The 13,074-nt window shown below is 41.7% G+C and overlaps 1 protein-coding gene across 1 annotated transcript in view; it reads left to right on the top strand.

The window, feature by feature from the left end:
* MYO1E (myosin IE) overlaps positions 1-13,074 on the top strand; it is a 76,920-nt gene that overhangs the window by 54,594 nt on the left and 9,252 nt on the right. The window contains 6 exon segments of the mRNA XM_058033553.1: positions 210-316; positions 4,093-4,191; positions 7,861-8,005; positions 11,155-11,269; positions 11,941-12,110; positions 12,754-12,899. Coding sequence (XP_057889536.1) covers positions 210-316; positions 4,093-4,191; positions 7,861-8,005; positions 11,155-11,269; positions 11,941-12,110; positions 12,754-12,899 — 782 coding nt within the window.

The following is a 13,074-nucleotide window of genomic DNA, read 5'->3' on the forward strand; positions in this document are numbered from 1 at the left end:
GTATGACATATCTGGAGATAATGGTCCCTCCTATTTACTGATAAGTTTATTATCAGGTGCAGATTATCCCAAGACACTTTGGTTGTTGGAGAAAGACCAAAGGCACCTGTGTCTAGCCAGTGGAGTCATCAGCAGATGGTTGATAATTGTAAGATTCCCTCAGGATTTACCCTTTCAGCTCAGATCCTGTTGCTTTCCTGTGTTTACAGAAACAAGCCAATGACCTTGTTGGCACCCTGATGAAGTGCACACCCCACTACATCCGCTGCATCAAACCCAATGAGACAAAGAAGTCTCGGGACTGGGAGGAGAGCAGGTATGGAGCACAGAGTGTGTGAGGAGAGGCAGTGCTCGTGGTCAAAACAGGCCACAAAAATTCATAATTTGTAATGGTACAGCCTACAAACAGAACTGCATACTCTAAACCATCAGAAATGAAATCTGGCATGACCTCTTCTAAACTTTGAAGATAAGTGCTGGTCACTTGGTCTAAATCAGCACTTGGTGTGTGCAGCTCTTGGCTTTTCTCCTGCCAGTTACAAATAACCAGCATTTGCATGAGTAACACAACCAGTATATTAAAGACTCAGTTTTCCATGTAAAGTGTACACACCAAATGTATTATGATCACTTCTGACTTTAGCTTTATGCTTTGAAAATAGCTTCTATTAAGAAGCTGGAAAGCCAGAAGGAAATCTGTATCTGCTTTTATGTATCAAACTTGCCCAAAAGTGTTTATAACCAGCAGTGGAGAAGAATGTTTTACTTACATTTAATTAGCCAGCTCTTAAAAAATAATAGACTGGAATGTCATATCAAGTGATTATTAGACATTAAATAGCAGTCTAAATGATCTGTTTGGTTTATCACATCTGTTTTAAGGCATCTTTAACTACATGGTGCTTGTAGCACCTTCCTCTGGAAAAGATGCTGCTCTTTTTGCACTGGGGTAGGTGCTCAGTGGGATGTGTAAGCTGTGTGGGGCTTTAGTGTAGGTTGCGGTAGCATTCGTTATTATGTACCAAGTTCTTCTGAAAATGGTAAAATTGCTGATAAAGCAAGTGGTTATTTTTATAATGGTGAAACAGCTTGCAAAGTCTGATGAAAAGCATTCTTGGACAACCCCAGCAGAATTCCCTTCCTGCCTTTCCAGCAGACCAGCGCAGTCACATGCAGATGGAGAGCACTTACAGAAGCTCTTGGGACTGCACTCCAAAGTCTCACTGAGGGCTTAGCAGTAAATGTAGACCCTCTTTAGCTTTCCCACCCTGAAACTCCTGCTGTGCAGCACTTCATTTTCTGCTCTCACTGGGGACCAAAGGAGGAGACGAAGTGATCCTGGGAAAAATATTTATAAAACTTATAGTTAAAAATTGAGGGGCTTCTAAAATCAATCATTTGCATATTGGGAAACAGGCCTGTTATTGTGGAAGGAGTTGCTAGGAAACCAGTGAAACAAATACAGCCCTAGTCCTGAGAAAAGGACAGCTTTCAGGAAACCCCTTCAGGAGCAAAAATGGGCAAGGTTTCTTCTTGATTTCTTATAGTGAGGATGGTGTGTTACCAGTAGCTGCTGCATTTGCCAAGTGAAATACAAAGGATTGTGTACTGTCAAGCTCAGACAGAAATGGAAGTGCTGCTTACAGTGATAATCCTTCATCCCTGTTTAAAAATTCCAACATTCTTAATTTTCAATCTGTTATTGCCCACCTATTGTACTAGGACTTCACTGGGGCACTTAGTGACAGGTCTGGGGAAGAGAAGTTTATATGCATGTGACAATTCAAAGTTAAACCTAATATTGTTGTTTCTCAAATTTACTGTGAAAAGGATTTGCGAGAAATAAAAAGCATAGAGTTTATGTAATACCTTGCTGATTGGTGGATTTAAATTTTTTATTTTCTTGTGTGGTCACATAATGCTGCATCATATACAGGCTGCCTTAGTCAGTGCAATGGGAGTAGCAATTTGCTTATTAGTAGCAGGTTTACTAGACCGTGAAACTGTAACTGAAAAAGGAAAAACCCTTTCACAAAGCTGCTCTTACTGCATGCTCACAGAAGCCATGGAACTCCACCTTTCTGCTGCTGCTGTTGAATAACTCCAGAATATTTAGCACTGAAACATAGGCTTTGTGTAATATCTAAAGCTTGTATAATACCTTAGTTAGTCCAGAAATTGGGGTGTTCTTGAAATGTGTTTTTGTTCAGGTCCTGGCACAGCCACTTGGACTTGTATTCAAAACTGCTGCATTAGCTGAATTCCCAGACCCTGACCTGCTTGAGGTTGCTGCCTGAAGGGAGATTTTCAGTGTGTCTTTTCTCAGAAAGGAAAGGAAAAAACCAGAAAAATGTCTCAAATTCTCTGGTGCTGGACACTGATACTGGCAAGACAGTCAGAAAATGGGAGTAGTACTGTGGCTCCAGTGCATTATTCCAGATGTGAACAGGAGGGAAAGCTATAAACAGGAAAATGTATTTTTGTCCACCAACTTTGTACTGTACCAGAATTCTTGGAGTGGGTACAAAATATACTTGATTCCTTGAACACAGCAAGATTAAAATGTGTAGTAGTCTTTATTTTAAGCTAAAAGAGCAATATCACTCATCATTTAGTAAAATACCTCTCAAAAGTGATCTTCAAAAGGAAGAAATAACTAAAGAAATTTTGTCATTTGTAGCAAGGGATTTCAAAAGATTTTTCCCTTCCCTTCCTACTATGAGTCATTTGAAAAAAAAATGGGCAGTACATTTTATATTCAAATTTACCTTTGTAAAATAGCTAGAGAAATAACATTGAATTAACTGAGAGTTTCAGGATTTGAAAAACCTTCTGTAAAATCAGAGAAATAGTAAGCAAAACAAAAAAATGGCTTATTACAGACTCACTTTTAAAAAATTATATGTAAACAGATGGGCTTTTATGTACTGTTTGTTAAATGTGCAGGACTAAAACCTTAAAAACTGTTATAGTTCAGACTGAAAGCTAAAGCTTTTATACTTTGCTCTGTAGAAGAACAGCAACAGAATGAAAAACTGACCTTGCTTCTTGCAGCATATGACTTAGATGAGAAAATTAAGAAAATGCAAAGGAAATCAGCAACTGGAATTCTTCAAATCAAATTACCAAACATTAAGCAGTAGACTATGTAAGGATATGTGGACTAGCAGGATATGTAAGAAGAAACATAAAATCATAAATGTGTCACAGGTCTAGAAGGAGGAAAAAGTGCAAAATCTTTTTTGTTTTGCTGTTTTTCTGCTTTGCATTTCATGGGCACATCCTTGTTCCCTGATTAGAACCTGGCTGGAAGTGCTTGGTGAGAGGCAGCTCTGCTGGTGGTGGGATAATGATGCTTCAGTTCCCATGTGCAGCAGAGTTTTTCCACAGCCATTAACGCTTTCTGTGGGACTGGTACCAGCTCAGCTTTTGTTTGTAATTTAAAATGTGCCATGGATGAGTCATCCATTACTGGCTGTAGCCAGTTTTGTGCCTATCCTGAATCCTTCCTTTGCAGCATGGTAAAATGAGGAGGTATTCTGGCTTTTCATCAGTATGCTGACCTGGCTTTCTTCTTTCTCATTCTTTGTGTAGTGAAGGTTTGGCATCAGGGGCTTTTTCCAGCCATCACATTTGGTCTTTTCTCCATAACAACGAGGAAAAATATGTTACTGTGTTGCTGTTTGAGCTATGTAAAGCATAGGAAAAACCTTCAGAAGAGAACACAAAACAATTTCCCAATCCCTTGGATACCAGCTGTGTAATTGTATCAGTAATAGTTACGTGGCCTTTTATGAATTTTTGTTATTACCTAAGAAATTTATACACAAATTATTTTGGAGATGGGAAGTTAAACTAGGAACAAATGATAAAGCTAATTTGCTACATGTATTTCAGTGCTGTGATCTACCTGCATGGAATATCTTTCATACTATGCAGTGTGCAGGGTAACGTGCAAAATGAGATTCATTTACCTGTGCATGAATTTTAGCAATCAACAGTTAAATATGACTCAGATGTTTAAGAATGCTTCAATCCACAAGTATGCTGAAATCAAATGGATTTTAAGCCTTGCATTGTTTTTGTCCCCAGGGTAAAACATCAAGTGGAATACTTGGGTCTGAAAGAAAATATTCGAGTCAGAAGAGCTGGCTACGCCTACAGACGGGTTTTCAAGAAGTTTCTGCAGAGGTAGGTAGCACTGTTTAGAAGAATTGCCTAAACAACAGCAGGGTTGTTTACATGATGAGGAGACAACCAAAAGGTTGCCAGTTTTGAAACCTTCCCATTTCTCCACATGTGCCTTGCTCAGTGATCTCCGTTACACAGAGATTTCAAAGTGCTTCAAAGCCTGGCTTTGTGTTACTGAAAGTACTTCATCTTTTCTGTGAACTTGCCTAAGCCTCAGTATTTGTAGTGCTATGAGAGGGTTCCTCAAAGTTACCGAGTTCAAGGAACTGATGCAGTCCCTGAAATCTGAGTGTCCAACTGCAGGCCCTTGTCTAAAATGTTACTGCTCCACTCTCCCCATGACAGATAGAAGGCAGGTAAAGAAATCCACACGTGCCATTCACCATTGCAGTGTAAAGAGTAACCTCAGCTCACAGAACTTGTTATCCTTCCACTGGTGTTCTGACAGCTGGGAATGGCACAGCTCAGACCTCTGCAGCTGCTCTCAGAATGAATGAAAGCAAGTCAGAGCTCTGGAAGATCAGTCCTGTTCTCGGTGTCTTAGCACCAGCTGTTACCATGATTAACTACCTCCACTAGCCAATGAAATCCTTTTAAATAGGAGCAGTTTCAAGGTTTATACAACATTCAGCTTCTGTTCTTCAGAAACTGGACACATGCAGCTAATAAGTGCCCAAACAGGCTTTATGTGATAAATCAGCTTTTGCTGGAAGTTGTTGCATTGAATTTGAGGCTGTTAAAAACCCAATCAGTTTTTGCAAGGAATGGAGTATAGTTAATCAAACAACACAGGACAAAGCCATTAGTAATCCCTCATGATAGTACCAAGAATATTCTAATAATGCAGTAACAGCCAGACCTAAAATCTCTGAAAGTATGGACTTCATTTTCACTGAACAAGTATAAATTCCTTTTTCTTTATGACTTTCAAGCCTAGATGTATAAACATGAACATGCTACAGGCATGTTACTGAACACAGACTGTTGCTGAGACAAATAACAGATTTATACTGTGTGTTAAATCTAGCCTGAACACAGACTGTGAGGGCTGGGAGTTCTGCACAGAGGAAAGCTACATGGTACTTCTGGGTCCACAGGCAACTGAAACTCCTCTTATGGAATTCATCCTTTTGTTTCAGATTAATTAACTTTGTTAAATTTAACATTTTGTTATGAGTAAAACTCTTCCTGCACCCTTTCCATTCACAGTTCCTAGCATCCAGAACAAGCTCTGTTCTGACCCCCAGAGTCAGTGTGAGTAAAATGGGGCTGAGGCATGGGATGACAGGAAATGCATGCTTGTACACTTGTTTTCATTGGGCGTGCCTTGGCAGCTCCATGCAAGTGGAGATTGCTGGGCTGAATAGACTTTTATGTACAAAATTTACATTTGCATGCAAAAAGCCACAGTCACTGAAAAGGCCTGTGTGTTCCCAAGCATAACCAGTCTGAAAGCTGAGCTCCCACTCCCTGCTCAGCCTCAGACCTAACTGCTGACTGGGAGTTTGTAATACCTATCTGGGGGCAGTCATGATTTGAAATTGTTTCAGAAGCATGTTAAGAACACATTTAGTACTTGTGCTGAAATCATCTGCAAGATCATATTACACAAGTTTAACAAACCTGGATTCATGGATAGTGACATGACTGTTTCATGGGGAGCATGCACGAGGACACTGAGGTACCATTGCTGAGCAGCAGTGAGCAGTCACAGTTGTCACAGTATCAACCTGTGAAATGCTTAAATAGTGCATGTTCTAGAATTATCTGTTTGTTCTGCCCTCTAGACTTGTCACAGCAGTAAAATGTATGAAGTTAATTTGATGAAAAAGGAGAATTTTAAATCTGTTCTTACTTTGTACCCAAGAGCTCTTCACATATTAAAAGGTCTTGAATCACGTTTTCCCCTATGCCTTCTTTTGCAGCTCAGGAGATGTAGGAGAGAATTTGTAGCATGCTGAAATATCATGTCTCAGTCTCTTGTGTGGAAGGTAGCAGTTTCAAACACCTTTATTCACCTCAGCTCCTTTACCTTCAGACTTGGTCACACCCACCTACACAGCTGCACTGTTGGCAGTACATGATGAGCCTGCAAAGGAGGCTGGTAAATAAATGAGCTGGGAGTTACTTTAAGTTACAACTCCTTACTGGGTTGCATCTGTTTATCCCATAATACTGATAAATCACAGAAACATGTATGTGCACACATAGTCTAAACACAGACTGTGTGTAATACACTGCCATATTTAAGGTGGTGTAAGAGCTGCATCATTACACTGTCCAGCAGAGTACCTGAGCATTTGTTAACTGAGAGATTTGAACAGGAGAACATCAGTGGTTTGAATCCTACTGAATTATTCAGAAGTTACTTTCTTTTCATGCACCTTCTATTCCGAGGTGTTTGGGTTTTGTGATACATTTCTTCTTAACTGTTTGCTGTTTCTGTTTGTGTGGTATTGTTACTTAAATTGCATGATACTGTTCCTGCTTCTTGGCTGGATAACATTTTAGATATGATGATAACAGGTAGTCAACATTTCTTTAATCTGTTTTCCAACAATTCCTTGTCTGATTTTTTGAGAACATTTTATTAGGAGCTGCCTAAATCATCTTAGGAACTTGGGAATTACAACAAACCAACCTCCATACTTGATCACTTTTTTCATGTGTTGAATGGTTCTACTAATAAGCAAGATTTAGTTTACATCACTTAAGTATGCCTAAGGCATTGAAAGGAAACTGTCAAGAGTAATTATAAGATTTTGGGGAGAAATTTGTCTCAATATATTTAGTTGTTCTCCAGTCTTGTCAAGGGAGCCTAGACAGGTGCTGCCAGAGCAGTTCCTTCCCCACAGACAGGCTGGGGCAGCTAAAGCCCAGCAATGCTCCTTTGGTGGGCAGTGGAACAAGGCAGCTTTGTAACTCCAGCCTGGCAGCTCCAAACCCAAGTGAAGCCTGGAGAAGTGGGCAGTTTAAAAGGGGCTGCAGCCTGGCATTACTTCATTCTCAAGGCTTACAGAGGATACCATGAGAGAGAGGGCTTCATGCTTCTTTCTGTCAAAGTTAGAGCACTTCCCTGCTCCTTGGGCCCCTCTGTGGGGTCAGTTCCCAGAGTGCCCTCAAGGTAGCACCAACATCTCTGTGGCTTCTTCTTGCACCAGAGGCCAAGCCAGAGGCTTCCTGGGATAGAACCAGCACTGCTCCTTGCTAAAGGCAGCCCAGCTGTTGAGCAGGTGGGTTAGGAACACAAGCTGGTCACTTGCTCAGAAACAGAAAAGACCTTTGTAAGAGTAAGAGTAAGAAGGCTTGAGTGAGGAATTGGACATGTGCTTGGGAACCAGCTCAGAGTACCAAGGATATAGCTGCTCAAACCTGGCCCATGGGTCATTGTCGGTGAATAATCTCACCCTGGACTTAAGCAGATTCCAGCACAACTTTGTGCAATGAACTGCTGCAGTTAGCAGACAACATCTGGAAGTGGGAGATTCCTCCATTCCTTGGTCTCACTAAACAAGAAACATCTTAATACTGTGCATCTTCACACACACCAAGCTCTGAGTGCTGCTGCCATTGTCACCCTCCCCCAGGGTAGTGCTGGCCAAGAGTCAGTGGTGTTCTGCTGCTGCTGTTTGACCCCAGGTTTTAATCTCTTCTTGTTGGTGGTTTAAGGTATGCCATTCTCACCAAAGCAACCTGGCCCTCGTGGAAAGGAGAAGAGAAACAAGGAGTCCTCCACCTGCTTCAGTCAGTCAACATGGATCCTGACCAGTACCAGCTCGGCAAGTCCAAAGTCTTCATCAAAGCTCCAGAGTCTGTAAGTGTGCCAGAACACAATTCTTTAATTATGCAGCTGTTTGCTGAAATTAAGGTCCTGCCTGCCAAGTTGAGCATGATACCTGCTGAGGTGTGGGAAGTGTAAAAATCTGAGACAAGCTGAGCCTGTCTATCACAGAGCCTCTGTGAAGGGCACACTACATAAAGTCACTGCAGGGTTTTGGCACTTAATAGAGGGAGAATTAAATGCATCAAGAAGAAGAAAAATAGGTTATGAAGATGCTTTGGTATCAAGAACATTGGTCCTCTTCTCATAACAAGAATTATTGATGAAGGTAGAATAATCCCAAGGGATGGTAAGGACAGTAAATCAGTGTTCCAGAATGACTGCAATTTGAAATCCCAAAGAGAATATTAGGGAGGCATCACAAGACTGGTTTTATCCTGTGCCTACTAAGTTGTGCAAAATCTGTTGGAAAAAAGTTTTCTTACTGTGCTGTTCAGGAAAGTTGCTAAGGAAAATTTGTGCTCTGCTCACCCTGATGTATTCCTGGTGCATCAGGAGCAATGGGCCTTACTTTGTGTAGCACATCTTGCAGCTGAGCATCAATTTCTTGGTGCTTTGTCTGAAGTTACATGCTAAAACAAAAGCTGAACACTTCTGTAGCTGCTCTAGGAACATATATTTTTCTAATAATTCGGGCCATGATGCTGCTGTGTCCAATCACATGGGAAGGTATTTCTTAAAGGCAGAAAAAGGATGTTTCTCCAAGGCATAATAGAAATTTTGTTGTTTCTACCATAAAAAAGGTAAGATACTGTTCAGGAGTAATGGGATTTACATTCCTGCCTGCATCTGGGAGACGTGTTTATACACCACAGCATGCAGTGCTTGAGGTGTTGGTTATTACAGTTCTTCAGGTGGCATATTGGCACAGCAGGAAACTATTATGGGATGGATCCTACTTGGTCATGGCGACAACAGCCAGCCAGTTCTGAGGGAGTGTGAGCTGTACCTGCTTCCTGTGGAGCATGGCTGTGGTTTCTGGAGATTATTGGGAGTTTTGTCTTCCACGTTGGTGTGGTTTCCTGGTGTCTGTCCTGTACAGTGGCCAGGTGGCAGTGCTGCCATGGGATTGATGGATCCAGTTCCCCTTCAGCCAGAAATGATCTGTAACCCAGCCTGAGTGCTGCTGGCTCCTCTGAGAGGAGGACATTGCTGCCCAGTGGAAGCTTCTTCCCATCCCAGTGCATTTCTGTGATGCTAAGTCCTGCTTGCATGGATGTTCATTTAATGGTGTATCTGTGAGTTTTACTGAGGGGCAATTCTGCAGGTTAGGACAACATGAAGTTGACTGGAAATTTTTAGGGGTTGTGTTTCAATTTTAATTTTAATTAATGCTTTTAATTACTATGTTTTCTTTTTTTTTTTTTTAATGCCATGAAATCTCTTTGTAAGTAAGTACCAAAATGAGTCTGGCCTTTTTTATTTTATGTTGAAAATATTTTTACAAACTGAATATTTTAAAGAGTGATTTATCTTTTATTAAGAAAGACAATCATCTCTCATATTACTGAAATATTGGGGAGGATCGAATTGCTTCTGAGAAAAATAATCTTTTAGATGGTAAATGAAATTTTTTCTTTCTTCCACCAAAAAGAGCACCTGTTGTGGTTAAAGATAAAAAATACTTGATTTGCTTGAGAGTGTAAGAGGAGGCTTTATAATACATATTTTAGGAAAGGGTCTGTGCAATATCTTTATTTCTGTGTAGTTTAAGAACTGTATTTTAGCTCAGTGATTTAGTTGAACTTCTTTAATGGTGACCTTCGGCTGCAGATGATAGATTATTTTGCACTGAGATTTTGCAATTAACATTATTGTTAGAGAAATAACTCAGGAGTGTTCATGAGAGACAGTCAATATTGTCACTGTAACCTGAATTACATGGAGTTGGTCATGCCCCTGCTGCAGCTGAGGATGTTTTTGCATCAGGAGCTCTCATGGCTGTGCTGAAATCCCAACCAGTGCTTGTGTTCAGGAAGACATTTTAAAAAAAAATTAAATAAGTTTGCTGTAGATGGAGAATTGCCAACTGTGAAATAAGGTTTTATGGGTGGCAGAAAGGCTTCATTATTTACATTTCCATCACACACCTGAATAAATAACTCTGTACAGGAGCAAGTGAGGTTCTGTGGAAATGGTTTGCACCAGATCGAGTTTCCTTTTTCAGATCAATATGAACAACTGTTTTTCTAGGTTTGCATGGTTCAGACCATCAAAGTAAAAAAAAAAGAAATCCTAAAGCCAGGTTTGCTTCTCATATACCCATTTTTGCTAATTACTCCTTTGAGTATTCAACATACAATGCAGGGAAATAATAAGCAACAGTCATGTTGGATTGAATGCTGCAATTTAGCCAAATGCTTGTGCTCCTGATAAGATAAAAATCCCATTTCACTGAAGTATGCAAAGGCTGTAGTGAATGTCCTGTATCCTACAATAATTATGAAGTTGTTTAAAATGCATTAAATTTACATGTATTTTAATAGGACCTGGGATTCTCAAAAAAGGGGCTCCACCTTCCATTCCTGTTTTAAAAAAATAGTGTTTTTCTCTTGATTTCTGATATTTTAGACCTTGCTATGTCATTCTTGTGAATTATAAGGTCATAGTTACAAGTCCTGCAGCCAGCTGACAACCTTCAGTGGTGAGAAGGAATGGAGCCAGTGGACAGGAGGGTCTGAAATTCAGCCAGGGAAGAAAGTTGCTTGTGAACAGTTGTGTTACACATGGCATAGATCCCCACAGGCATGATAACATTCTGACAAGACAAGGAGGAATTTTGGAGAATGTGTGGAGGGAGACTGAATAAATGGCCAGTGGAGAACCTTGCATTGTACCAGTAGAATATTTCAGGGAGAATCCATATTCCTCTTCCTTCATCATGGGGTATGGAACTTACTGGATAGACTGGTAAGAGCCACAGCCACTCAAGCAGCAGAGATTTCTTCCAGAGCCTTCCAGAAAGGCTTCCTTAGCATTCCAGTCTCAGATCCCACAGTTGTGGAAGAGGAACCAGCTTGGATCTAGAGTGAAATGCACTGGAGAGTTGTCAAAAGTAAAATGCAGCTTTTTCTTGAACTTTGCATGTAAAATGTCTGCCCCACCCCACTGTCTCTGTACAGCTGTTCCTGTTGGAAGAGATGAGAGAGAGGAAGTATGATGGGTATGCCAGGGCCATTCAGAAGGCCTGGAGGAAGTATGCAGCCAGGAAAAAATACGTGCAGATGAGAGAAGAAGGTAGGTCAGAACTTCTGGTGGCAGGCACTGCACACACACATGGTTCCAGGAACAGAAGGAGGGACACAAAGAGGGGCAAATCCCTCTCTGTAGGCAAAAGTTGCATTGCAGGTGACTGTCTCAGAGTGATTGCACTTTGTTGGAGCCCTGCAGTACCAACTGAGGAGGCTGACTGCTCTGCATGCTTGGACTGCCCAGTGTTTTGCTCTGAAATCAGAGCCAGACTGAGTAGGACAGACAGGGGAGGCAAAAAAAGAAAACTTTCCACAGTTACACAGAATCTGAGGAATCTGTAGGTGATAAGATCAATCCATGGACTCTCCTGGAACTTAAGTGTGCATGACCTGGGCTGTGTGAATGAACGTGCTGGGTTTGGAAGGGTTAATCTTTAATTTATAGCACTGTGAGAAATTTCTTAGTTCCAGAAGTGCTCCTAATTAACCAGAACTACTGAGCTTGCCATCAGTGTATTTAATTAGGATTGAATTTAATCATCACATACATCCTTACCTAAAATACATACTGAGTAGCAGTGCTTCACTGTTTTTCCATATTACAAACAATGAGGTTCTCACTTCCCAAGAAATTCTGTGTGAAAGTTGGCTCTTAGAGACCATGAGTTTAGGAAACCTGGTAGATGCTGGTAATCAATGTTTATGTTTTGTATTTAGCATCAGATCTGTTGCTGAGCAAGAAGGAGAGAAGGCGGAACAGCATTAACAGGAATTTTGTGGGAGATTACATCGGCATGGAGGAGCACCCCGAGCTGCGCCAGTTCGTGGGCAAGAGGGAGAAGATCGATTTTGCAGACACTGTAACTAAATATGACAGGAGGTTTAAGGTGGGTGGAACAGCAACATCCCCTAAAGACCAGTTCTGCTCTGAGTCAGAGCTGTCTTCACCATCTCGTGCCAGAAACTGCCCAGCTCAGGGCCATACCAGGCAGGACACAGCTGTGTGTTCCCAGTGCCCAGGGCACAGCTGTGTGTTTGCAGTGCCCAGCTCACAGCTGTGTGTTCCCAGTGCCCAGCTCACAGCTGTGTGTTCCCAGTGCCCAGCTCACAGCTGTGTGTTTGCAGTGCCCAGCTCACAGCTGTGTGTTCCCAGTGCCCAGCTCACAGCTGTGTGTTTGCACTGCCCAGCTCACAGCTGTGTGTTTGCACTGCCCAGCTCACAGCTGTGTGTTTGCACTGCCCAGCTCACAGCTGTGTGTTTGCAGTGCCCAGCTCACAGCTGTGTGTTCCCGGTGCCCAGCTCACAGCTGTGTGTTCCCAGTGCCCAGCTCACAGCTGTGTGTTCCTGGTGCCCAGCTCACAGCTGTGTGTTTGCAGTGCCCAGCTCACAGCTGTGTGTTTGCACTGCCCAGCTCACAGCTGTTTATTTCCAATGCCCAGGTCACAGCTGTGTGCTCCCAATGCCCAGGTCACAGCTGTGTGTTCCTGGTGCCCAGCTCACAGCTGTGTGTTTCCAATGTTGTGTTTCAGAGCGTGAAGCGAGATCTCGTCCTCACTCCCAAGTGCATTTACCTGATCGGGCGGGAGAAGATAAAGCAGGGCCCAGAGAAGGGCCAGGTGAAGGAGGTCTTGAAGAGAAGGATGGAAGTGGAGAGAATTCTTTCTGTTTCTTTAAGGTCAGCAACTGCAATGTATTTTTTCCATTAATAGAGCAATTTGATTGATGAAATGGGAATTGTAAGCTTTCTTTTTGAATTTACTTGCTTTAGGTTTCAGACTTGCTTCAGTGACCTTCATATTTCCAGTTTATCTCTAGTTTAAAAATCTGCCATTATTGAAGAAAAGGATTTT

Source organism: Melospiza georgiana, chromosome 13, assembly GCF_028018845.1.
Source record: "Melospiza georgiana isolate bMelGeo1 chromosome 13, bMelGeo1.pri, whole genome shotgun sequence".
In the NCBI taxonomy this organism is placed as follows: Eukaryota; Metazoa; Chordata; class Aves; order Passeriformes; family Passerellidae; genus Melospiza; species Melospiza georgiana.